Source organism: Neoarius graeffei, chromosome 15 (genome assembly GCF_027579695.1).
Source record: "Neoarius graeffei isolate fNeoGra1 chromosome 15, fNeoGra1.pri, whole genome shotgun sequence".
Lineage (NCBI taxonomy): Eukaryota > Metazoa > Chordata > Actinopteri > Siluriformes > Ariidae > Neoarius > Neoarius graeffei.
The window spans coordinates 68,963,594-68,991,570 of NC_083583.1; the positions used below are offsets into that span (position 1 = coordinate 68,963,594).

Below are 27,977 nucleotides of genomic sequence, written 5' to 3' on the forward strand. Positions count from 1 at the left end.
GAGTCTTTGTGCTGTTATGTTTATCTCCAGTTTCCTTTGTACTGTGTTTTGTGGATCTTCTGAGCTTTTGCATTTTTGCCTTTTTCTTTTTGAATTATACTCTTTGTTTTTGTTTTATTTTGCCCTGGATTGTATATAGTGTACATAGTATAAATAAACCTTTTGTTACTTTTTCTACTTCCGCCTCACGCCTCTGCATTTGAGTCATTCCCCTGGTGGCCTAGTGGGGGTTTGCTGGATCATCACACCAACGAACCAGGTTCGAATCCCAGCAAAACCCTAACAGAAAGACTCCGTCATGACCGACTCAGCAGAGGCTGCTTCAACTGTCTACCCGGCCAACCTTCAGGGAATTATGGCAGCTTTGACACGCTTCGGAGCGACCATGGATGCTCATGGATGTACGCTCACCAGCCAACGTGAGGCCCTTGCTCGCCACGAGGAACTGCTTCAGCAAATCGGGAAAACCCTGGCACAGCTGACATCTCTGCCTGCATCTCCTGCTCCTGATCCAGTTCCTGCTCCTGATCCAACTCCCACTCCTGCTCCAGTGCCTCCTGCCATGCTGCCTTCTTCACCTTGCGAACCCAGCCTTCCTGCACCACAGAGGTATGATGGCAAGCACAGTGAGTGCCGAGAGTTCCTTACCCAGTGTCAACTCACCTTTGAGCTTCAGCCTACCACCTACACTACGGATCGCCGCAAGATTGCCTTTGTGATCACCTTATTAGCTGATAAGGCGCAAGCCTGGGCTACTGCTATCTGGCAAAGACAGGGACCTGAGTGCTTTGATTTCCAGCTGTTTTCTGAAGAGATGCTTTGGGTCTTCGATCAAGCAGACATCAGTACCGACGCAGCCCGAAAGCTCATGTCCATCCGGCAAGGAGGAAGCGTCGCAGATTACGCCATCTCGTTCCGAACACTCGCAGCAGTAAGTGGATGGAATGAGACTGCCCTGGTGTCAGCCTTCCACCATGGTCTGTCTGACCCCATCAAGGACGGTCTGGCCTCTATTGGATGCCCAAGTGACCTCGAAACCCTCATCTCACATGCTATTCGTCTGGACAACAGGATGAGAGAACGCCACCAAGCCTTGAGCCCCCCCAGCCTCCCTACCTCTACCTGGAGACCGTCTACCTCCTTCAGTGACTGTCCAGAACCCATGCAAGTGGGTCGTACTCGCCTCTCCGCATCTGAGAGGGAGCGCAGAAGGAGGGACAAGTGCTGCATCTACTGTGGCAAGCCTGGTCACTTCCGAGCATCATGTCCCGAACTCTTGGGAAAAGGACCGCCCCGTCCAGCCGAGGGAGGGTTGTGACGGGGCCTACCCTCTCTCCCGGACTCCCTGGCCAAGGAATCTACATCCCGGTCTCCATCTCCTGGGGTGAGTCTGTCCACTCTTGTCAAGCTTTGATAGACTCAGGGGCGGCTGGGAACTTTATGGATATTCACTTCGCCCAAAGCATCAATATACCTACTGCACCTCTTGAAGTCCCTCTGTCTGTGTCTGCCCTCGATGGCCAAGCGTTAGGTGATGGAAGAGTCACTCAAGTTACTTCTCCAGTCTTCCTCCAGTCTCAAGGTCACAAGGAAGAAATATCCCTGCACCTGATTCCTTCACCTGAGTTCCCAGTTATTCTAGGCCTTCCTTGGCTTACTCGCCACAACCCTCACATAGACTGGGTAACAAGCCAGGTTGTGGAATGGGGCCCTGCATGCCATGCCTCTTGTCTGCTCTCTAGCTCTCCTGTGTCTCCTGCCGAGCCCCCTGATCTCACCGAGTTATCTCAAGTTCCCACAGAGTACTGGGATCTCAAGGAGGTATTCAGCAAGAGCAGGGCCGCCGTTCTTCCTCCGCACCGGGCCTACGACTGTGCCATCGACTTGCTCCCTGGGACTACCCCTCCTCGTGGCAGACTGTTTTCCCTCTCTCAGCCAGAACGCAAGGCCATGGAGGAATACCTCAAAGACGCCCTGGTCTCTGGGTTCATTCGACCCTCCACCTCACCTGCTGGTGCCGGCTTCTTCTTTGTCGGCAAGAAGGATGGGGGGCTCCGACCATGTATTGACTACAGGGGCCTGAACAAGATCACTGTGCGCAACCGATATCCCCTTCCACTGATGTCCACTGCTTTCGACCTGCTCCAAGGCGCCACCGTCTTCACCAAGTTGGACCTACGGAACGCATACCACCTCATCCGTATCCGACAGGGAGACGAGTGGAAGACTGCCTTTAACACCCCATCTGGGCACTACGAATACCAGGTGATGCCCTTCGGACTCACCAACGCACCAGCTGTTTTTCAGGCCCTAATCAACGACGTCTTAAGGGACATGATTAACCTGTACGTCTTTGTCTACCTCGATGACATCCTTATCTTTTCCAAGACCGTGCAGGAGCACCGCCACCATGTCCGCCAGGTTCTCCAGAGGCTGCTACAGAACAATCTGTTCACTAAGGCCCAGAAATGCGAATTTCATGTTCCCGAGGTGTCCTTTCTGGGATTTATTGTACGGACAGGCCAACTCCAAATGGACCCTGCCAAGACCCTGGCCGTCCGGGACTGGCCTACTCCCAAGTCCGTTAAGGAGGTTCAGCGGTTCTTAGGATTCGCTAACTTCTACCGCAAGTTCATCAGGAACTTCAGTTCTGTGGCAGCACCCATGTCAGACCTCACCAAAGGGACAGGTGGATCTTATGGCTGGTCTCCTCAGGCAGAAAAGGCGTTCAAAGACCTCAAGGCCCACTTCTGCACGGCACCCATTCTGGTCCTCCCGGACACCTCCCAACCATTCATCGTGGAGGTGGACGCCTCGGACAGTGGTGTCGGCGCGGTACTCTCTCAACGTTCGGAAGGAAAGCTGCACCCCTGCGCTTACTTCTCCCACCGCCTGAGTCCTGCAGAGTCCCGGTACGATGTGGGGGATCGAGAACTGTTAGCGGTCAAACTGGCCCTTGAGGAGTGGAGGCACTGGCTGGAGGGAGCGCAACATCCATTCCTGGTTTGGACTGACCACAAGAACCTGGAGTACCTCCAGCAAGCCAAGAGACTGAACCCTCGACAGGCTAGGTGGGCCCTGTTTTTCAGTCGGTTTGACTTCACCCTCTCGTACCGTCCCGGCTCCAAGAACACCAAACCTGACGCACTGTCCAGGCTGTTCTCTGCCACTAACAGGGAGAATGAAGTCGGGCCTATTATCCCGGTGTCCCGGATTGTGGCCCCTGTCCGCTGGGGTATTGAGGAGGCTGTTCGACGAGCCCAACGCCAGGACCCCGGTCCTGGGACGGGGCCACCGGGCCTCTTGTACGTCCCACATCAAGCCCGGGCCAAGGTTCTCCAGTGGGGTCACTCTTCCCCTCTCACCGCCCACCGGAGCTCGGAGGACCCTGGACTTCCTGAAAAGACGCTTCTGGTGGCCTAACATGGAGCAGGAAGTAAGGTCATTTGTCCTGTCCTGTGAGGTTTGCACCAGAACCAAGAACCCACGACAGCATCCCCAGGGTCTCCTGCATCCTCTGACCATTCCCCGGCGTCCCTGGTCCCACGTGGCAGTCGACTTCATCACGGGTCTCCCTGAGTCACAAGGTAACATGGTCATTTTGGTCATTGTTGACAGATTCTCCAAGGCCTGCCGCTTCATACCTCTGTGCAAACTCCCCTCTGCTCTTGAAACAGCGAAACTTATATTTAATCATGTCTTCCGAGTCTTTGGTCTTCCACAGGACATCGTCTCAGACCGAGGGCCCCAGTTCTCCTCCCGAGTGTGGCACGGGTTCTGCAAGGTCATCGGAGCCACTGCCAGCCTCTCCTCTGGGTTTCACCCACAGTCCAATGGTCAGACGGAGAGGCTCAACCAGGACCTGGAAACCACCCTGCGAGGCCTGGCTATGGATAACCCGACATCGTGGAGCACCTGGCTGCCATGGGCAGAGTACGCCCACAACACCCTGCAGTCATCGGCCACCAAGCTGTCGCCATTCCAGTGCCAATTCGGGTTCCAGCCACCTCTGTTCCCGGACCAGGAGGAGGACGCGGGGGTGCCCTCGGTCAACCAATATGTGAGACGGTGTCGCAAGACCTGGAGCAAGGTCAGGAAGACCCTCATACAGACCTCCAGAACCAACCAGACTCAGGCCAACCGCCACAGAAGACCTGCACACACTTTCCGCCCTGGGCAGCGGGTTTGGCTGTCCACTAAGGACCTTCCGCTGCGGGTGGAGAACCGCAAGCTTGCTCCTCGCTACATTGGCCCCTTCAAGGTGGTGCGCAGGGTGAACCCTGTCTCCTACCGGCTCCAGTTGCCCCGGACTCTGAGGATCAACCCCACTTTCCATGTTTCCCTGTTGCGGCCTGTACTGACATCTACGTATGCCCCTGCCCCTAGGAACCCCCCACCCCCCCGCATCTTCCAGGGGCAGACTGTGTTCACTGTGCATCGCCTGCTTGACTCCTGCCGGGTCCGCGGCGGGTTGCAATATCTGGTGGACTGGGAGGGCTATGGTCCTGAGGAGCGCTGCTGGGTTCCTGCTCGGGATGTCCTGGATAAAGAACTGTGTCGGGACTTCCATTCGGCCCATCCGGATCGCCCTGGGAACGTCAGGAGACGCTCCTAGAGGGGGGGGGGGTCCTGTTAGGACTTGGACTGTTTTGGCCTCTAGAGGCCGCTGTTATTTCCTTTTCGTGTCATATTTATTTTGGCCTCTAGAGGCCGCCACTGTTCCTGTGTTTTTTTTTTTTTGTTAATTGCCTGTTAGTCCTAATTATCTTCACCTGTGTCCTTAATTAGTTTGTGTATTTATACCCCTGAGTTCAGTCCTCTTGTCACGGAGTCTTTGTGCTGTTATGTTTATCTCCAGTTTCCTTTGTACTGTGTTTTGTGGATCTTCTGAGCTTTTGCATTTTTGCCTTTTTCTTTTTGAATTATACTCTTTGTTTTTGTTTTTTGTTTTGTTTTGCCCTGGATTGTATATAGTGTACATAGTATAAATAAACCTTTTGTTACTTTTTCTACTTCCGCCTCACACCTCTGCATTTGAGTCATTCCCCTGGTGGCCTAGTGGGGGTTTGCTGGATCATCACACCAACGAACCAGGTTCGAATCCCAGCAAAACCCTAACACACCTCTGATGGTCCTGGCCTTGCTTCCCTTCCAATTTGTTTCTTGTATACACAGGATGTCAATCTTTCTCCTCTCCATCACATCAGCCAGTTCTCTTCCTTCCTGACTATGAAGTCATAGTGCCAACATTTAAAGTTCCAGCTTTCAATTCCACTCTCTTGCCTTTTCTACTCTCACGTTTCTTACAAATTCACCTTCCACCTCTTTCTCCTTCTTTTCCCACCAGTAGCATAGTTTCCACTGGTACCCTGCTGGGAAACCATTCCAGTGGTGGCTATTGTTAACCCCAGGCCTCGATTGAGCCAGTATGAAAGTCCTCTTTTTCATCCACATAGTTGATTTGGCATGAGTTTTATGCTGGATGCCCTTCCTGATACAACCCTCCCCATTTATCTGGGCTTGGAACAGACACTAAGAATGCACTAGCTTGTGCACCTCTGTGGCTGGGTTTATTTGGTTGATACAGGCCAATAATTTGACCCCTCTGAAACACTAACATTTTCCACCACCACAGGATACAACTTCCGACATGGTTGTTTAACCCTCTGGGGTCTGAGGGTATTTTCTGGCACTCTAATGATTTTGGCATGCTCTGATGATGCCAATTTCAACAAATCTAAGCAATATTTTCAAAGTCATATGACTTTTTTTTCAGCACAAATTCAGCTACAATAATATCTATGTAGTATGCATGTCATGATTATACTTTTTAAAAAAATAACAGATAAATGATGTTGTAAAAAGCAGTTTTAGAATTGTGTTGGAATGCGTGAAAAAAAACATTACCCATTGTGACGAACAGTTCTGGTCACTTGAGGTGATTCTGTTATGTCTTAGGAATGTATCAAGCACAAGGAACAGACTGGGTGACAACCACGAAGAGGGTGGTGACATCTGGAGAGAGAGGGCAGCTGGAGAAATGGCAGCCAGGGTGGAGAAGGTTGGCAGGCTTAATCACTTCTGAGAGGAAGGACCCATAACTGTGCAACAAAACCCACAAAGATACCCCCAGGGGTGCCCAAGAGGGGTGGAGGAAGAGCACCCCAGCCAGATGGACCCAAGGATAATGACACAAGCTAACAGACTAATGACACCAAGAATACAATGCATTTGCAGCAAGAATGAGGTGGGCCTAAAGATCCACCAGAGCAGGATGAGATGCTTGTAAACAGAATTGACAACACAACACACAGAAGTCCCTTCTGGTGAGAGGGAGGAGGAACCAGGCCCAGAGGCAGACCACAGTGCCCAGAGCCTCCTAGTGTTGTCAACACATGATGCCAGCATTGCACCTGCTGCCCCAGAGGTTGGCAATGCATAGAATCCCCAAAGGCAGCAAGGCTCAGCCACATCCAGTGGCTGTGCTCCCTTACCCCAATCAAGGATCCAGTGGCCTAAATCCTCAAAGAGAGCTGAGTGGTGGCAGTTGATCAAAGCCTGGAAGGGACAGCCAAGGGGGATGTGGACCATCAACTGAACACTGGGCCTTTCTGTGTGGAGTTTGCATGTTCTCCCCGTGTCTGCGTGGGTTTCCTCCAGGTGCTCCGGTTTCCCCCACAATCCAAAGACAAGCAGTTAGGTTGACGTGGGGCGGCCTTGGGCTGAGGTGCCCTTGAGCAAGGTACCTGACCCCTGACTGCTCCCTGGGCGCTCTGGTATGGCTGCCCACTGCTCTGGCTGTGTGTGCGCGTGTTCACTGCTTCAGATGGGTTAAATGCAGAGGATGAATTTCACTGTGCTTGAAGTGTGCATGTAACAAATAAAGGTTTCTTCTACACCAGGACCACTCTGCTAGTCAGAATTGCAGCTGAGCGATTTGGATTGGAGGCAACCAAGCCCACACCATTGGCCTATGCTCCAAATCACAAAGCAAAGAAAACAGTGCCTCAGGAAAGAACTCAAGTTGCTAAAGACGCAATACAAAATGGCAGGAGAGGTTGAAAAAGCTGGCCTAGCAGACCTTCAAGCAATGCTCAGGAAAATAGCTTCTGACCCTACAAAGAGCAGAGGGCCAGAAGAGGTGAAAAGAGAGGGCAAGGAAGAGGACAGTATTCCTGGTGGATCCCTTCAAGTTCACAAAGAAGCTCCTTGGTCAAAAGAGGACAGGTAGACTTACCTGCTCCAAAGATGTAAACAACAACCACCTCAAGCGCACCTACAGTGATGATAACAGAGAACAACCACTGGGTCCATGCAATGCACGAGTAACTCCACCAGAGCCAATGTCAGACTTCAACCTGAAGGAAGCCTGCCTAAGTGAAGTGTATGGAGTGGTCAGGACGGCAAGATCAAGTTTTGCACCAGGCCCAAGCGGAGTTCCCTACAAGGTGAAAAACTGCCCAAAGCTACTCCATTGGCTTTAGAAGGCCCTGAAAGTGATCTGGAGGAGATGAAAGATCCCTCAAGCATGGAGATATGCTGAGGGAGTGTACATTCCCAAAAATGAGGAATCGGTGAACATCAACCAATTCAGAGTAATCTCCTTGCTCGGTGTGGTAAGTAAAATCTTTCAGCATCATGGCCAAAAGACTCTCCAACTTCCTGTCAAACAACAGTTACATCAACACATCGGTACAAAAAGGGCGCATATCAGGAGTCCCTGGTTGCTTTGAACACACAGGCATGGTGACCCAGCTCATCAGGGAGGCAAGAGAGGATAGAGGAGACTGTGGCTGGACCTTACCTATGCCTATGGGTAATGTCAGCTTTATAGCCCCACAAGCTGGTCAAGGTCATATTGGAAAAACATCACATACCCCAGAAGGTGAAAGAACTCATCCTGGACTTTTACAGCAGGTTCAGCTTGAGTCTCTTCTGACCAGGTAACATCCGACTGGCACCAGCTGGAAGTCAGGATAATCACTGGGTGACCCTGTTTGCACTGGCAAAGAATATGCTGGTCAAAGCAGCAGAAAGGTAACACCAGGGCCCTCTCAGGAAGTCAGGAGTAAGGCAGCCTACCATAAGAGCCTTCATCGACAATCTCACAGTGACAACTGTGCCAGGTGGATCCTCCAGGGATGAGAGAAACTCATGTCATGGGCACGCATGAGTTTCAAACCTGCAAAGTCCAGGTCCTTGGTTCTGAAAAGAGGGAAGATCACAGACAAGTTCCACTTCAGGCTGGGAGAAGTACTGATTCCAACAGTCACAGAAAAACCAGTGATGAGCCTTGAGAAGGTCTTCAACTGCAGCCTGAAGGACACACACTCCATCAAAGCAGTCAGTGCTGATCTGGAGTACTGATTAAGAACAGTGGACAAGTCTGGATTTCCTGGAAGATTCAAGGCTTGGGACTACCAACATGGAATCCTCCCAAGAAGTCTCTGGCCTCTGCTTATCTATGTATGAAATCCCCCCCCCCCCCCCCGACTGTTGTGGAATGCTTGGAGTGAAAGTAAGCAGCCATCTATGCAGATGTCTGGGTCTGCCACACAGCCTGAGCAGCATTGTGCCATTTGGGAACAGCAACAAGCTCAGGCTCCTGTTCAGCTTAGTCAGGAAGGAATTCATTGTGGCATGTGCACGGGAACACCTGCAGTATGCAGAATCCAGACACACCAAAGTGTCCAGTGTGCAAGAATTGTTGTGAGGACATGGGGGGCAGCAGAGGTAGTCCAGCAGGCAGAAAATTGGCTGAAGCACAAGACCATCCTTGGGAGTGTGGTACAGCATGGAGCTGGACTCAGGAGCCTACCAAAGTCTCCATACAACTCTGCTAGTGGGAACAAGAGGTGGAAGCAGGTGCAGAAGGAGGTGTGAGCTTCAGTGGAGGAAGACCGAACCAGCAGAGCACTGGCCATGTGGAAGCAAGGTGTCTGGATGAAGTGGGAACAGGCAATGGAGCAGAGTGTCACCTGGAAGGATATCTGGAAGTGGAACCCCCAGAGAATCAAGTTCTTGATTCAGGGTGCCTATGACATCCTTCCGAGCCCATCCAACCTGCTCATATGGACCCTGTGTTCTAAGACAGGAACCCTTGAGCACATCCTGAACAGCTGTTCTAAGGCACTGAGTGATGGCCAGTATCACTGGATACACGACCAAGTCCTCAAGTCCAACACTGGGGCAATCAGCAAGGGGATCAAGGATAGCAGATACACCTGTGCTACAGCCAAGAGCATGCACTTTGTTAAGGAGGAACAGGTGCCGAAGAGAATACCAAAGGACTGCTCTGTAGGTTTGCTCTCCACAGTCCCAGATTGGAGGATGACGGTTGACCTGGAGAGGCAGCTGAAAATTCCACCACACATCACCCAGTCCACAGTGAGACTTGATATCATCATCTCAGAGGCCTATCAGCAACTGATACTGCTGGAGCTGACCTTACTCTGGGAAGAGAGGATGGAGGAAGCTTGAGAAGAAGAGGGCAAGATACCAGGAGCTGGTGGAGGATTGTCTGAGGAACAGGTGACGGACCAGATGTATGCCAGTGGAGGTGAGCTGTAGAGGAATTGTTGGGCACTCCCTGCACAAGGCTTACGGCACCCTGGGCATAACTGGTGCCAGCAGAAGAGCCATTGGTAACACCATGGAGGCAGTAGAAGAGTGTGGAAGGGGAGAAGCAGTGGGGGGCAGAAGAATGCCACTAGGACACAGGCCGAGCCTTGGTCGGGTTGCCTGGAAGAGGATGTCTGTTGTAAGACCCGAAACACCCAATGAAACAACACTGATTGTGTACTAATGTGTGCATCAGAAGATGCTATGGAGAAGGGAAGTGCTCCAACTCAGGTGTGACAGAGTAAGGTGACAAGTCTTATGTTTCATCTAATTTGGGTAATTTAAAAAAATATTGTTTGGCAGTGGGTACAGTGGAAAGTGTGTCAATATGTTTATCATGCTTGTATGATAAAAACTTGAAGATATTTATAGTGGTGCTTGAAAGTTTGTGAACCATTTAGAATTTTCTGTATTTCTGCATAAATATGACCTAAAACAACATCAGATTTTCACACAAGTCCTAAGAGTAGATAAAGAGAACCCATTTAAATAAATAAGACAAAAATATTATACTTGATTTATTTATTGAGGAAAATGATCCAATATTACATATCTGTCAGTGGCAAAAGTATGTAAACCTTTGCTTTCAGTATCTGGTGTGACCCACTTGTGCAGCAATAATTGCAAATAAACATTTCCGGTAACTGTTGATAAGTCCTGCACACTGGCTTGGAGGAATTTTAGCCCATTCCTCCGTACAGAACAGCTTCAACTCTGGGATGTTGGTGGGTTTCCTTACATGAACTGCTCGCTTCAGGTCCTTCCACAACATTTTGATTGGATTAAGGTCAGGACTATGACTTGGCCATTCCAAAACATTAACTTTATTCTTCTTTAACCATTCCTTGGTAGAACGACTTGTGTGCTTGACAAATGAGACAAAAATATTATACTTTTACATGGTGTCTAATGTATAACCCACCTTCTCTTGAGATTCAGTTCATGGACAGATATCCTGACATTTTCCTTTAAAATTCGCTGGTATAATTCAGAATTCATTGTTCCATCAATGATGACAAGCCGTCCTAGCCCAGATGCAGCAAAACAGGCCCAAACCATGATACTACCACCACCATGTTTCACAGATGGAATAAGGTTCTTATGCTGAAATGCAGTGTTTTCCTTTCTCCAAATATAACGCTTCTCATTTAAACCAAAAAGTTATATTTTGGTCTCATCCATTCACAAAACATTTTTCCAATAGCCTTCTGGCTTGTCCACGTGATCTTTAGCAAACTGCAGATGAACAGCAGTTTTCTTTTTGGAGAGCAGTGGCTTTCTCATTGCAACCCTGCTATGCACACATTGTTGTTCAGTGTTCTCTTGATGGTGGGCTCATGAACATTAACATTAGCCAATGTGAGAGAGGCCTTCAGTTACTTAGAAGTTACCCTGAGGTCCTTTGTGACCTCGCCAACTGTTACAAGCCTTGATCTTGGAGTGATCTTTGTTGGTCGACCACTCCTGGGGAGGGTAACAATGGTCTTGAATTTCCTCCATTTGTACACAATCTGTCTGACTGTGGATTGGTGAAGTCCAAACTCTTTAGAGATGGTTTTGTAACCTTTTCCAGCCTGATGAGCATCAACAACACTTTTTCTGAGGTCCTCAGAAATCTCCTTTCTTCATGCCATGATTCACTTCCACAAACGTGTTGTGAAGATCAGACTTTGACAGATCCCTGTTCTTTAAATAAAACAGGGTGCCCACTCACACCTGACTGTCATCCCATTGATTGAAAACACCTGACTCTAATTTCAACTTCAAATTAACTGCTAATCCTAGAGGTTCACATACTTTTGCCACTCACAGATATGTAATATTGGATCATTTTCCTCAATAAATAAATGACCAAGTATTATGTTTTTGTCTCATTTGCTTAACTGGGTTCTCTTTGTCTGCTTTTAGGACTTGTGTGAAAATCTGATGTTGTTCTAGGTCATATTTATGCAGAAATATAGAAATTTCTAAAGGGTTCACAAACTTTCAAACACCACTGTATCTAAATACATGACCTTATTCTAAACCTGCAGAGCTTCGCCGGCGCAGTTCTCGACCCCAGAAGATTAGGAAATGAGAAGCTACTCACTGCATTCGGGTTAAAATAATTGTTGCCAGCTTGAAACATATTAATCACTGCAGTAATTATCCAATTAAAGGCTCTTAAGTATTTGCTTACTTACAGCGGTGCTTGAAAGTTTATGAACCCTTTAGAATTTTCTATATTTCTACATAAATATGACCTAAAACATCATCAGATTTTTACACAAGTCCTAAAAGTAGATAAAGAGAATCCAGTCAAACAAATGAGACAAAAATATTATACTTGGTAATTTATTTATTGAGGAAAATGATCCAATATTACATATATGTGAGTGGCAAAAGTATGTGAACCTCTAGGATTAGCAGTTAATTTGAAAGTGAAATTAGAGTCAGGTGTTTTCAATCAATGGGATGACAATCAGGTGTGTGTGTGCACCCTGTTTTATTTAATGAACAGGGATCTATCAAAGTCTGATCTTCACAACACTTGTTTGTGGAAGTGTATCATGGCACAAACAAAGGAGATTTCTGAGGCTCTCCGAAAAAGCATTGTTGATGCTCATCAGGCTGGGAAAGGTTACAAAACCATCTCTAAAGAGTTTGGACTCCACCAATCCAGTCAGACAGATTGTGTACAAATGGAAGGAATTCAAGACCATTGTTACCCTCCTCAGGAGTGGTCAACCAACAAAGATCACTCCAAGAGCAAGGTGTGTAATAGTCGGCGAGGTCATAAAGGACCTCAGGGTAACTTCTAAGCAAATGAAGACCTCTCTCACATTAGCCAATGTTAATATTCATGAGTCCACCATCAGGAGAACACTGAACAACAATGGTGTGCATGGCAGGGTTGCAAGGAGAAAGCCACTGCTCTCCAAAAAGAACACTGCTGCTCGTCTGCAGTTTGCTAAAGATCACGTGGACAAGCCAGAAGGCTATTGGAAAAATGTTTTGTGCACGGATGAGATCAAAGTAGAACTTTCTGGTTTGAATGAAAAGTGTTATATTTGGAGAAAGGAAAATGCTGCATTCCAGCATAAGAACCTTATCCCATCTTTGAAACATGGTGGTGGTAGTATCATGGTTTGGGCCTGTTTTGCTGCATCTGGGCCAGGATGGCTTGCCATCATTGATGGAACAATAAATTCTGAATTATGCCAGTGTCAGGACATCTGTCCATGAACTGAATCTCAAGAGAAGGTGGATCATGCAGCAAGACAACGACCCTAAGCACACAAGTTGTTCTACCAAAGAATGGTTAAAGAAGAATAAAGTTAATGTTTTGGAATGGCCAAGTCAAAGTCCTGACCTTAATCCAATCAAAATGTTGTGGAAGGACCTGAAGCGAGCAGTTCATGTGAGGAAACCCACCAACATCCCAGAGTTGAAGCTGTTCTGTACGGAGGAATGGGCTAAAATTCCTCCAACCCGGTATGCAGGACTGATCAACAGTTACCAGAAATGTTTAGTTGCAGTTATTGCTGCACAAGGGGGTCACACCAGATACTGAAAGCAAAGGTTCACATACTTTTGCCACTCACAGATATGTAATATTGGATCTTCGTCCTCAATAAATAAATGACCAAGTATAATATTTTTTGTCTTATTTGTTTAACTAGGTTCTCTTTATCTATGTTTAGGACTTTTGTGAAAATCTGATGTTGTTTTAGGTTATATTTATGCAGAAATATATAAAATTCTGAAGGGTTCACAAATTTCAAGCACCACTGTAAATCCAAATGGCAACCTTTTTTGGCCAGGCAGTGTATGGTACAATTATTCTGCCTTAGACACAGGTCAAAGTAATTATTTAATCGTGTCATGACATATTTATGTCCCTGTATGTAAACTTCTTACCACAACTGTATAAATTGCACTTGTAGTTACCTTATTGGTGTCAGACTCGTACAAAAGGTGTCGTGCCTCAGCCTGAGCATGATCGTAATCCTGAGGAAGAATCCAGTGACGAATCTCCTCCATATCCATTTTTCCATCTTTATTCAGATCTCTAAAATCAGAAAACTGATCTCTCTCAGTTTTCACCCAGTCTGGTTCAGGACCACCATCTTCATGTGGAAACATGTCCGCTGGAGTACAACAACACCCCCCACCCCCAAAAAAAAGAGAGAGAGAATTTTGTTTTGAATAACCTGTACACAATACCCCAAATCCATGAGAGAAATTCACTGAGTAACAGAAATCATCTAGTATAACTTCAGTCTAACTTAAATTGGTTATGGAGATAAACTAGCCAAAGAGATTAGCTTAGGGTGACCAGACGTCCCGGTTTTACCGGGACAGTCCCGATTTGGGGTTGTGTGTCCAGAGTCCCGACAAAAGTCTGTCGGGACACAGATATGTCCCGGTTTTCGCCACTCGCGACGTTTGCGACTGAGCAGCATGGGAATCATTAGCGGAGAAATGTCTGCATTTACTATTTTGATGAATTGACAGGAATCGCAAACTTTCCTGGTTACTGCCCCCTGGCCCTGTGGCATGGGTGTTTATTTAGCCACATTCCAGACAACAGAACGTGTTGCCATGCAACAATAAAATAAACATTAACTGGCGCGAATGTTCTTTGTCTAGCAGCTAGCAGCAGTAATGCCGCAGCAATTATGCCGAAAAGAAAATGTACCTTTTCCAAAGATTTACAGGGCACTTACCCCTTCCTCCGAGAGGTGCAGAACAATGCGCACGAAGCCTACTGCACACACTGTAAGTGCTTTGTTCTTGTACTGAGTTGGGTAGCCTATGTTGCAAATGATGTGCGCTCCTGTGGGGGCTTTCCTCGGGCTGTCGCCCCTCTTCTCCTTTGTTGCTGTTTTGTTTGAGTGTATATTCTCAAATCACTTGTCTCTTTTTTGTTTCTGTTTCACATACCATTCTGACAGTTTGGCCATATTGCTGTGTTGAAAAGCTTGTTGCACCTTCCATTAAAGCGTTCACTTTTGTACACATGTTCTTGCTTTATTCATTCAGTTGTGGGGAATGGTTAGTAAGGTTGATTCTGACCTAGGCTATGTTGAGGTCACATATCTACTTTTTAAGTTCATGCTATAGTGCATACAATTTTAGAGATATAGCCTACATGTGCATATGCATTCTTCTTGGTGTTCTCACAAACAGGTGAAATAAATCAGTTTAAATTTGGCCTATGGACATAGCCTGGCCTATTCTCAACCATTACAAAATCTGTTGTCTGACCATAATTTAACTGATCTGTATACCACTATGCTACTAGATAACAAAATGCCTGTTTGTTTTATTTCATGTGAGATGTTGATAAATGTGAGCTTCAACAAAATGATAAGAGCACCTCTCTGAGTGTCATGTTTACGTAAAAAAAACGGTGTGCGTGCACGAGCATGGTCGAGCGCAAAAGTGTCCCGGTTTCAGACTAGGGAAAGCTGGTCACCCTAGATTAGCTTGCTACCTAATTAGCAGTGTAGCACATTGACAAAATTATATCTGGAGAGATCACAAATACTACAGTGCTACAGAATGCCACAGTTTTACTAGCTAAAATAAGACTCGGCACACAGATTGGGAAATTATCCTGTACAGCCTGTGACAGTGGTCTGAGATACATCATACAAAGGTGTGCATGGTGTTCTGTGATGGACTAGCAACTCCTCTCATTCAGGGTATATTCCTGCCTCACACCCAGTGTTCCCAGGATTAGGTACCAAATCCAACATGAGTCTGTGCCTAAAAGTGGTTACTGATGTGGTTTGAATGAATGGTGTAAGGTCCCCCCCCCCCCCCCCCCCCCCAATTTGGTTAAATAGGGAGATAGGGAAGATATTGCATTTTGTCTCACTTGGTAGTTTAGGTAGTTTACTTGCTTGGTATTTTCGGTTATTAATTTTTTCCTGGTCAGCTACTGAGGCCAGTCTTCCCTGCTTAAAAAAAGCTAACATAATCATGCTCAGTGATCATGGTCAACCATTCTTTTTACGTTATGACTGACATATAATGAAATTTTCACTCATTACTAAGCATTTCATCAATGTACACAGCTTTAATGAAAATCTCCCTGATTTTTCAACTTGATTCCTCCTCTGACCCAACAAAACTCAAAAAACTGATTGAATGCTTAGAGCCAGTGTTTTGGGTAATGATAAATTATATTTAAAAAATTATGTACCGAGGATGTTTTTCTAATGTGTACCTGTCCAGTTTTGGTGAGCCCTGTGCCCATTTAGGCCATGATACTAAGAATAATGATAATGCGATGCCAGTGAATGCAGATTAATTCATTTAACAACAAAGACATTTTTTCATCAACTTTTATACCCATCTTTACCGAGAGTACCAATAATTCTCCAGCCAACTTTTATTTGTAGGATTTATAGTTACAAAAAGTCAATAGTGATTGTAGACTGTTTTATAGACTGTTTTCACAATCAGCGATGCTGTTCACAACTAGTCTGGTTAACACCAGACCATATCACAAGTGAAATATGGTCTGGAATCCGCCTATTGAATTTCTCGTAGGGGAGGTGTGGTTTACGATTGTCAACGGCCGTTTATTGGACGTTGCGAATGTCTATCATTTGGCATATACGTAGCCCATGGCCAATCATGGCAGTTGTACCCGGTGACGTAGTTAGAGCGACGAAGAAGACGAAGAAAGACTGAAACGCCAAACGCTGTTCTTTTTTTTTAAAACAAACTTTCGCTCTAAACTATTCAGAACAGTGTCTAAAGCTTGATCGAAAGTTTGGTTCATATCGCTCGCCGCCATGTTAAATATGATCCGTAAACAGTCCCAAATAAACTACAAGCTTCCGTTTGTCAAGTAGTACGCGTCACCGTCTTTCCACCCCTCCCCACTCTCTGATTGGCTCCCTAACTCAGGCGAGCCTTTAGACCATAGTTTCCATGCTGTCTTTTCAGATCGGAATGATTGTGCAAAGCAGCATGGGATTTCCCAGGCTAGTTCACAGCCACTGTGTATTTAATGTCTACCAGTGACTATTTGCAATGTTTTTTAACACAGTTTCCAGTAAACGTAAGAGTTGCTGTAATAAAATAGTAAAGAGCAAAAATAAAGTATAATTAAATCAAAAACAGAAAGCAAGATGGTAATAAATTGTCAATGCTAAAATATTTTAATAAATTATTAAAAAGTTAAATATAAACTGTAATTATTTCCATACCAATGTATTCGTCTTCATCGATGTAATTGTCTCCATTCTTATCTATGTCTTCCAATGTCTCCTACAAATCAAAATATTAGATGGTCACACAAACTATAAACAAACACTAACCAGATTTAATTCACTTTTATTATACGACCATAATTAAATAGAATTAGATATAAATATAATTAGATCTTCCCAGTGTCATGCAACCAAAAATAACCTACACTGAACAATGTCCATGAAGGTTCTCAGTCATCCAGGTCATAGTAAACTGTAGGCGCTAAAAAAAAAAAGCAACTGGACTTGCTTGAAATTCTTGAAGACATTTCACCTCTCATCCGAAAGGCTTCTTCAGTTCTGTCTGACTAGTGGAGAGTTTCAGGTATTTATCCTCTAGTGGATGAAAAGCAACCCTAAGGAGAGTTGTTGAGGTCACCTGTGTCGTTGAGTCATCCTGTAGGTGTAGGTCACTGGAGGCTGGGTGTGAATGGTGTTAGCAGCCGAGAGTCTCATTAGAGTGATCTGTGGGTCGTTAGCTCTCTTCAATTGCCCCTTTTCCACCAAAGCAGTTCCAGGGCTGGTTCGGGGCCAGTGTTTAGTTTGGAACCGGGTTTTCTGTTTCCACTGACAAAGAACTGGCTCTGGGGCCAGAAAAACCAGTTCCAGGCTAGCACCAACTCTCTGCTGGGCCAGAGGAAAGAACCGCTTATGTCAGCAGGAGTTGTTAAGACCGACAACAATAACAAGACCGCGAAAGATCGCCATTTTTAAGCGCCGAGAAGCAGCAGCTGTACAAACGCGAAGTCATCCATTATTATTGTTGTTGTTGTTGCTGCTGCTTCTTTCGCGTTGTTTTTGCTTCGATATTCGTGCCAAGGTTTATGCAAACATAGCGACATAACTGACGTATACAACGACATAACTGACGTACACAGCGACGTAATGACGTGTCTTCTCTTAGCACCGTGAGCGATGGAAAAGCAAACTGGTTCTCAGCTGGCTCGCAAGTTGAACGAGTTGTGAACCAGCACCAGCACTGGCCCCGAACCAGCCCTGGAACTGATTTGGTGGAAAAGGGGTAAATGACTCACATGATGGCAGAGTCAGCAGAGTTTTGGTGTAGATGTGTATTCAGTTTTCTGGGAAGTGTGCCAAGGACTGCATTGTAGGTAGCTGATAGGAGGTGGTCTGAGACACCACTTTTGTTCAGTGATGGCCATTCTAGGTTGACAAAAATGACTTCTTTTACTCCTCTTTCAAACCACCAGACTTCTCTGGCTAAAATGCATACATTGCAGTCCTGAAACGAGTGTCCTTTGTTATTGAGATGAAAATAGACAGCAGAGTCCTGGCCTGAGGAACTGGTTCTCCTGTGTTGAGCCATACACCTGTGAAGCGGTTATTTCATTTCCCCAACGTACAGGTCCATGCATTCCTCACTGCACTGAATTGCATACACTACACCATCCTGTTTGCATCTGGGTATGAATACCTGAGATGAAGATAGCTTCATCTCAATAACAAAGGACACTTGTTTCAGGACTGCAATGTACGCATTTTAGCCAGAGAAGACTGGTGGTTTGAAAGAAGAGTAAGGCCAAGTTTACATTAGACCGTATCTGTCTCGTTTTCTTCGCGGATGCACTGTCCGTTTACATTAAAACGCCTGGAAACGCCGGGAAACGGGAATCCGCCAGGGTCCACGTATTCAATCCAGATCGTGTCTGATCCGGTGCTGTGTAAACATTGAGAATACGCGGATACGCTGTGCTGAGCTCTAGCTGGCGTCGTCATTGGACAATGTCACTGTGACATCCACCTTCCTGATTCGCTGGCGTTGGTCATGTGACGCGACTGCTGAAAAACGGCGCGGACTTCCGCCTTGTATCACCTTTCATTAAAGAGTATAAAAGTATGAAAATACTGCAAATACTGATGCAAATACTGCCCATTGTGTAGTTATGATGGTCTTTAGACTTGCCATCCTTCCACTTGCAAGTGGTAAGTGACTTGCGCACAGCAGCTCAGTCCCGAATCACTGCTCGTGCACTACACTCGCGCGCTCTGTGAGCTGCGCAGGGCCGGAGTGCGCACCCTCCAGAGGGCACTCGCTGTTCAGGGCGGAGTGATTTGGAGCGCAGCCGCTGAGGAAGAAGCGATGAGCCGCACTGACACATTTCAACTTACGTGCCGAATTAGTCATGTGATTAGCGTATCCGTGTATTGGGCTTGCTGTGTGCACGCGAATTGTGTATTGGCGTTGCTGTGTGCACGCTAATCGTTTTTAAAAACGTTAATCTGATGATCCGCTGATACGGTCTAATGTAAACCCCACCTAAAAGAAGCAGTCTTTTGGCCCTTTTCCACTACCCTTTTTCAGCTCACTTCAGCTCGCTTCAGCTCACTTCAGCCCGACACGGCTCGCGTTTCGACTACCAAAAACCAGCACGACTCAGCTCGTTTCAGCCCTGCTTAGCCCCTAAAACTCGCACCGTTTTGGAGTGGGGCTGAAGCGAGCCAAACCGTGCCGAGTGAGGTTGGGGGCGTGAGCAGACACTCCCCTGTGCACTGATTGGTGAGGAGGAGTGTCCTCACATGCCCACACACGCCCCGCGAGCGCGCTGGGATCTGTAAACACCGCAAACCCGGAAGAAGAATAATTATGAATTACGAGAATTTCTGAAGCCTTATGCGCCTCGCCTCATCTATACGCTCTTGCCAGTATCTGTTGGCGTTGTAGGTGACAACAAGCCACAGCACCAAGACCAGCAATACTAACGACTCCATGTCCTCCATGTTTATTGTTTACTATTCGGGTCGTGAGACTACCGCTTAAAAGCTCACTGAATCAGTGACATACAGAGCATCGTGGACGAGTTCGCGGAGCGCAAGGCTCGTCGTATGCCCTTCAAATAATGCGCGCAGTAGGCTATTGATGTTTTATTATGAGCCATGTACAGTATGTCGCCGAATGTTTTTTTGTTTGAGTTACATGTTCGTTTGAAGGACTTAATGTACAAAATAACATAGTTGCACCCCGGAGTGTTGAAATTGGTAAACACAGTGCATTCAGTGAGGTTTGCACCGCCCTCCTTTTATTTCTGACTCTTCCTGTCACCACTCTGAGCGCTCATTCGTATGCCCTTCAAATAATGTGCGCAGTATAGGCTATTGATGTTTTATTATGAGCCATGTACAGTATCCTAATGTTTTTTGTTTCTGAGTTACATGTTCGTTTGAAGGACTTGATGTACTAAATAACATAGTTGCACCCGGTAGTGTTGAAATTGGTAAACACCGCAGTTGCGGACATTTTGTAGCCTAAAATGATGTTATGATAAGCTTTAATAAAATGCCCGGTCATTTGCCCCGCCCCCGGCCCGGCTCTGACTTGTTCCGCCACTGTCACTGATGTCACTGTTTGCGCTGCTTAACGACATCACGTGACGTCCACCCACTTTCGCTAACTCCACCCAATGTGTCCACCCACTTCCAGCCAGCACGGTTCAGCGCGGTTGTAGTCGAAATGCAACTTCAATAGCCCCACTCAGCTCGACTCGGCTCGACTCGGCACGGCACGGCTCAGCCGCGTTTGTAGTGGAAAAGCGGCATTTGTCAACCTGGAACGACCATCACTGAACAAAAGTGATGACCATCGCTGACCATCACTGAACAAAAGTCTCAGACCACCTCCTATCAGCTACCTACAATGCAGTCCTTGGCACACTTCCCAGAAAACTGAATACACATCTACACCAAAACTCTGCTGACTATGCCATCATGTGAGTCATTGAAGAGAGCCAACGACCCACAGATCACTCTAATGAGACTCTAGACTGCTAACACCATTCACACCCAGCCTCCAGTGACCTACACCTACAGGATGACTCAATGACCCAGGTGACCTCAACCACTCTCCTTAGGGTTGTTTTTCATCCACTAGAGGATAAATACCTGGAATTCCCCACCAGCCAGACAGAACTGAAGAAGCCTTTTGGATGAGAGGTGAAACATCTTCAAGAATTTCAAGCAAATCCAGTTGCTTTTTTAGCACCTACAGTCTACACTGAACAAAACCATAAATGCAACACCTTAAAAGGGGGAAATATTTATTTTTATTGAAATGTTGAGTTTCATTGTTATTGTTTAATAGATGTGCACTGTTTTGGGGCTTGAAATGAACAAAAGACTTGGTTTACAACTGCTCAGTAATGAGTCAAGTCCCAGGTGTGGCCAGTTGAAACACTACCTGAGCCATATTATTGGTACAGACATGCCTTAATGTTGGGGACAATAAAAGGCCACCATCCTCCAGATTTGTTGCACATCACAATGTCACAAGTCAACAGGGAGAGGGCAATTAGCATGTTGCAAGCTGGCATATAAATTTGCTAAATTGCTACAACTGTAAATGTTCATTTTTCAACAAGTCAGTTCCAGCAGTTTGGCACCACAGCAAATTGACTGTATGCCACAGAGCATGCCACAGCATGCAGTCAATGTCAGAACACTGCCTCAGGATTGGAACATTTTGTCTCCTGCATCTGTGAAATCACTTAAGATCAGTTAGTCTCATTCACTCTATATGAAGGAGATACTGTACATTGCACTACTGAATGCAAGTAGTGGTTATACATGCTAATGAAAGTTTAACTTTGAACACTGCCTCCCCCCCCCCACTAACTGTAGTTGGTATTGCAGTACACATTTGTTAGTGTCTGAATTTTGTTGCACATTGGTGATTTCATAGACACGATTTATTTAGTTTAAATGTTTAAACTAACCATATAACATCTATCATGATCTATAGCAGGGGTTCTCAACCTTTTCTATTTTAAAACTCACTTATTTATACTTGTAACGAGTCAAGGCCCATTAAAAAAAGATCCCCAATTATTTTGGCTCATCTATTCTATTAGAATCTAGTAATCCAGTGGTTCTCAACCGGGGGGGGGGGTGCGCCCCCCTGGTGGGGTGCGGAGGTACTCCAGGGGGGTCGCGAGTAGGCTTCATGTATGGAGGAAAAAAAAAATCTGGGGCTAACAGGCTATAGTAGCTAAGCAGATGCAACACATTTACCCATGTCAAAATGCAGGACATTGGACATACAAATCAATACTATTATAAAATCTATCATCAATCTATCATAAAATCTTATGTGTAGGTTATTTTAAGCCCGTGACGCGAACATGATGCAACGTCACGTGAGTGAGTCTGCATACCGTGGCCACCGTGTGAGTGCTTGCCACACACACACTAGTCTGGTTTCTTGCCGAGTTAACTCATGCCGACTCTCGCTAGTCTACTATCATCAATCCATCGATACAGCGCAAAACCCAAACAGTCTTTTTAAAGACTACTACCCCACACTGTGTTTTTGCTTTCCCCATTTCAGCTCTACCCAAATAATTTGTTGTTTTTGTTGTTTTCTTACTGCTAGTCTACTACCCCTTTGCCTTTTTCACCCTGCGTGTGAAAAATCCAACTGTCCCACACACACACACACACTAACACACACACACACACACACACACACACACACACACACACACACACACACACACACTCACACGAGTAAGTACACCATTCACACCTCGTTAAAATTTGCAACTATAAAATCCCCGAATAAAGATATCGATCGTGTTTCTCACTGATAAGCCTCATACGTTCCCTCTGGTTAGCCCCCTTAGCCTACTACAGACTTAGCCTACTACAGACTTATCGTTACAACTTTATTACACACGTTTATTCACAAATACTTTAACAAAATGGATAGATTTCTTGTCAAAAAACCCAAGACAACTGACGTAGGTCTACCACCAGCTGCGAGAAAGCTTCGGAGGTACGATGAATCAGACCTGCAGTTTGGTTTTACTGTCACCTCTGATCTTCGTCCTCAGTGTGTCGTGTGTGCCGAGGTGCTGGCAAACGAAAGCATGAAGCCATGCAAACTTAAAAGGCACCTCGAAACGAAGCATGCTGGCCTGAAGGACAAACCGCTTGAATACTTTCAAAGAAAGCGTGATGGCCTGCATCAGCAACAGGCAACAATTTCCGTGCACAGCACTGTATCTAAGCAGTGCCTGGAGGCATCATATGTGGTGGCAAAAAGAATAGGTAAGCTAGGCAAACCGCACACTGATGCCGAGAAATTCGTTTTGCCAGCTGCGCAGGACATGTGCAGAATATTCTTCGGGGATAGTGCAGCAGCCAAATTAGGCACCGTGCCACTTTCAAATGACACAGTTGCTCGGAGAATTGCTGATATGTCCAATGATATCAGAGAGCAATTAATACAGTTTATTAAAAATAGTCCATACTATGACTTGCAGTTGGATGAGTCTACCGATATTGCTGGACAGGCACAGCTTCTTACATATGTCAGGTATGTCAGGGATAAATTAATTGAGGAGGATGTCCTTTTTTGCCGCCCTCTTCAGTCACACACAACTGGAGAGGCCATCTTCAATGTCCTTGATTCATTTATTCGCGAGAATGGGTTGGCGTGGGACCGATGCGTTGGCTTGTGCACAGATGGCGCACGAGCAATGACGGGCCGTGAGCAAGGTCTAGCTGCTCGCGTTAAGCAGGTAGCTCCACTTGTAAAATGGACCCATTGCATGGTTCATCGCAAAGCACTCGCTGCAAAAAAAATGCCGTCTCTGTTGGAATCCGTGCTGAACCAATCAGTAAAAATGATCAACCTCATCAAGTCACGGCCGCTAAACTCTCGCTTGTTTGAGGTCCTCTGTCAGGAGATGGGGTCAGAGCACGAACAGCTGCTTCTGCACACTGAGGTTCGCTGGCTGTCCAGGGGGCGGGTGTTACAACGTTTGTATGAGCTGCGAGATGAGGTGAAGCGGTTTTTGACACAAATCAATTCAGACCTGGCGAAAAATCTGGATGACCCTTTGTGGCTGGCGTGTCTCTCCTATTTGGTCGATATATTTGACCGCTTGAATGGCTTGAACCTGTCTTTGCAAGGCCGAGAAACTCACATTTTGCTTCTCGCAGAGAAAGTGGATGCCTTCAAGCAAAAACTTGACCTCTGGTGTGGCCGCATCAGTCGGGGGAACTGTGATATGTTCCCAAGCCTTGCAGACTTTATCAGTAATGCAGGCACTTCCCACGATTTCTCATCTGTCTTTCAAGCAGCGTCAGAGCACCTGTCGGTAATGAGAAAACAGTTTGCGGCATACTTCACAGAGGATTATCGCTCTTTTGCGTGGGTTCGAGATCCATTTGTGTGTACTGCTGACGAACTTCCAGTTGAAATGCAGGAACAGCTTATTGAGCTGAAGAGTGACAGTAGACTTAAGGCAGTCTTCACCTCATGCCCTCTTTCGACATTCTGGGCAGCATTGATGCAGGAGTACCCGCAACTGTGTGACGTAGCCTTGAAACTGCTCATCCCATTCGCATCGACCTACTTGTGTGAGGCAGGATTTTCAAAAATGACTGCGCTCAAAACGAAATATCGCAATCGTGCGCAAATTGAGGATGACTTGAGACTGTGCTTGTCAAACATTTCGCCAAGAATCGAGGATCTTTGTAAGGCAAAGCAGGCTCAGGTCTCGCATTAACGCAAATGCAGATCACAAAGGCACAGTAAAAAGTAAAACCTAAATTCACGCCTGGTCCCAATTCCCAATGATATCAATAGCCAGCTAATGATAAGCCTAATAAAATACCTAATAAAAACACTAATAATAATAATAATAATAATAATAATAATAATAATAATGCCTATTAATAATAATAGCATAATAATAATAATATCAACAACCAACAACAGCAATAATAATAATAATAATAGGCCTAATAATAATAATAATGCCTGAAAGAACATAAGTCTTGTACTACTGCCAACAGCTTAGTAATGATAATAGGCCATAATAATAATAATAATAATAATAATTATAATAATTATAATTATAATAATGCCCGAAAGCAGATTAGAAATGTGGTGCTACTGCCAATTATAACAATAGCCTAATAATGATAATAGGCCTATGTATTTCTATGGAATGGATAATGCTACTACTGCTGCTACTGCTACTACTACTACTACTACTAATAATAATAATAATAATAATAATAATAATAATAATAATCTAGCCCAGGGCTATCTATCTATCTATCTATCTATCTATCTATCTATCTATCTATCTATCTATCTATCTATCTATCGGTCGATATAAGGTGCTGTAGGTCGGGTGGCGTCACTGCGGGTGAGTGTGTTTGGGGGGGGGATGGGGCGGGGCGAGAAGAGGGGCCCCTAACTGCAATGAACCAGCTTTGGTGGGGCCCAGGTTGCAAAAGGTTGAGAACCCCTGCTTTAAATCATGTGCTCGTTTTTTGAATGGAGACGCGGAAAGAGGAATGAACAGGGGTAGATGTAGAGAGAGAGGAATGAACGGGGGTAGATGGAAGCCGGAACGCCAACATTCTGAGATCCTCCAGAATTCTTTTATGGTCCGGAATAAATTGAATGCTACACATTGATGGATTACTTTGTTCTTCTATGCCCTTTTTGAGGAATGTATTGTCGGACTTAACCCGTTCTCAAAAGATTTCGTTTTGGGGCACCCAAAACACCGGTGCCGTGTGAACACCAGGCCGAAACGATAAAAATTTTATCAGATTCACCTGAATCCGTTGCCGTGTGGACAGGGCCTTAGTATTGGGTGTAAACAAACCACAGCCACTCAATTCTCAATCCTCCCTGCTCTTCTCTTCCAGCAGGCATCACAGATCCATATAATTTACCAACAAACATATTTATTTATTTTGCCCACTGCATGCGCATGTGCACAGCTCTGTCTCTCTCTTTGTGCGCGCACGCACAGGTTAAATGTAGAGGAGGAATGTGAAAAAATAAATAAAGGTTTGTTCTTACTTTACCCACAAATTAATTTATTCCACTTGAAAAGTATTCAGCAAACCTGCTACCGGATTTGGGACACTTCGCCGTCCTGAACTATTTAATATTTCAGACTTCTAAATATACTACAACCCCGATTCCAAAAAAGTTGGGACAAAGTACAAATTGTAAATAAAAACGGAATGCAATGATGTGGAAGTTTCAAAATTCCATATTTTATTCAGAATAGAACATAGATGACATATAAAATGTTTAAACTGAGAAAATGTATCATTTAAAGAGAAAAATTAGGTGATTTTAAATTTCATGACAACAACACATCTCAAAAAAGTTGGGACAAGGCCATGTTTACCACTGTGAGACATCCCCTTTTCTCTTTACAGCAGTCTGTAAACGTCTGGGGACTGAGGAGACAAGTTGCTCAAGTTTAGGGATAGGAATGTTAACCCATTCTTGTCTAATGTAGGATTCTAGTTGCTCAACTGTCTTAGGTCTTTTTTGTCATATCTTCCATTTTATGATGCACCAAATGTTTTCTATGGGTGAAAGATCTGGACTGCAGGCTGGCCAGTTCAGTACCCGGACCCTTCTTCTACGCAGCCATGATGCTGTAATTGATGCAGTATGTGGTTTGGCATTGTCATGTTGGAAAATGCAAGGTCTTCCCTGAAAGAGACGTCGTCTGGATGGGAGCATATGTTGCTCTAGAACCTGGATATACCTTTCAGCATTGATGGTGTCTTTCCAGATGTGTAAGCTGCCCATGCCACACGCACTAATGCAACCCCATACCATCAGAGATGCAGGCTTCTGAACTGAGCACTGTTAACAACTTGGGTCGTCCTTCTCCTCTTTAGTCCGAATGACACGGTGTCCCTGATTTCCATAATGAACTTCAAATTTTGATTCATCTGACCACAGAACAGTTTTCCACTTTGCCACAGTCCATTTTAAATGAGCCTTGGCCCAGAGAAGACATCTGCGCTTCTGGATCATGTTTAGATACGGCTTCTTCTTTGAACTATAGAGTTTTAGCTGGCAACAGCGGATGGCACGGTGAATTGTGTTCACAGATAATGTTCTCTGGAACTATTCCTGAGCCCATTTTGTGATTTCCTGTATGTGATGCAGTGCCGTCTAAGGGCCCGAAGATCACGGGCACCCAGTATGGTTTTCTGGCCTTGATCCTTACGCACAGAGATTCTTCCAGATTCTCTGAATCTTTTGATGATATTATGCACTGTAGATGATGATATGTTCAAACTCTTTGCAATTTTACACTGTCGAACTCCTTTCTGATATTGCTCCACTATTTGTCGGCACAGAATTAGGGGGATTGGTGATCCTCTTCCCATCTTTACTTCTGAGAGCCGCTGCCACTCCAAGATGCTCTTTTTATACCCAGTCATGTTAATGACCTATTGCCAATTGACCTAATGAGTTGCAATTTGGTCCTCCAGCTGTTCCTTTTTTGTACCTTTAACTTTTCCAGCCTCTTATTGCCCCTGTCCCAACTTTTTTGAGATGTGTTGCTGTCATGAAATTTCAAAGGAGCCAATATTTGGCATGAAATTTCAAAATGTCTCACTTTCGACATTTGATATGTTGTCTATGTTCTATTATGAATACAATATCAGTTTTTGAGATTTGTAAATTATTGCATTCCGTTTTTATTTACAATTTGTACTTTGTCCCAACTTTTCTGGAATCGGGGTTGTAGAAATGCTAAAGGCTTACAAAAATACAGATGCCTACCAATATATTGAGGCAGATTTCATGCTGGAATGTTACAGGGAATTCCCAAAGACATGGGAATGACAAAGGTCAGCACAAACATGGACTTCGAATAGTAATAAACAAGCCAGAACCTAGATTAGCATATTTTATGGTGTTTAGCCTCATCTACATTATCAATACATAAACATTGCTGCTAGTCTCGCCAAACATTAGGTCTAATAAAATATATCACGTCCAAAGCCCACATCCAGATATACGCTGCATACAGCTTTCACACTAACTTGATATAAAATGTTCTCCACACACACAGGGACATTTTTCTTCCCTTTTAACTGCAGCCTGCCATTTTTCTCGTCTTTCTGGGTTTGCCAGGAAGCGGTGAAAAGTTAAACCACGCTTCTCTCCACATCTGTTATTACATCCAAAAGCACTATAGGTCTCTGGCATTGTTCTTTTAGATGGAACTTATACAAGTTTATCTGTAGATATTTATTGAATTTGACTTACAATCACTCGTGTCCACTTGTGCTGGTTGCTAGCAA

General features: G+C 45.4%; 1 protein-coding gene across 3 annotated transcripts in view; it reads right to left on the reverse strand.

Annotated features, from left to right (window-relative positions):
- rcn1 (reticulocalbin 1, EF-hand calcium binding domain) overlaps positions 1-27,977 on the reverse strand; it is a 192,866-nt gene that overhangs the window by 42,539 nt on the left and 122,350 nt on the right. For 2 of the 3 annotated variants that reach the window (XM_060941795.1, XM_060941794.1), the window contains 2 exons: positions 16,830-16,890; positions 13,552-13,751 (listed from right to left, as the gene is read on the reverse strand). In XM_060941795.1, coding sequence (XP_060797778.1) covers positions 13,552-13,751; positions 16,830-16,890 — 261 coding nt within the window. The remainder of the gene's footprint in view (positions 1-13,551; positions 13,752-16,829; positions 16,891-27,977) is intronic. The other variant, XM_060941796.1, reaches the window with a different exon arrangement.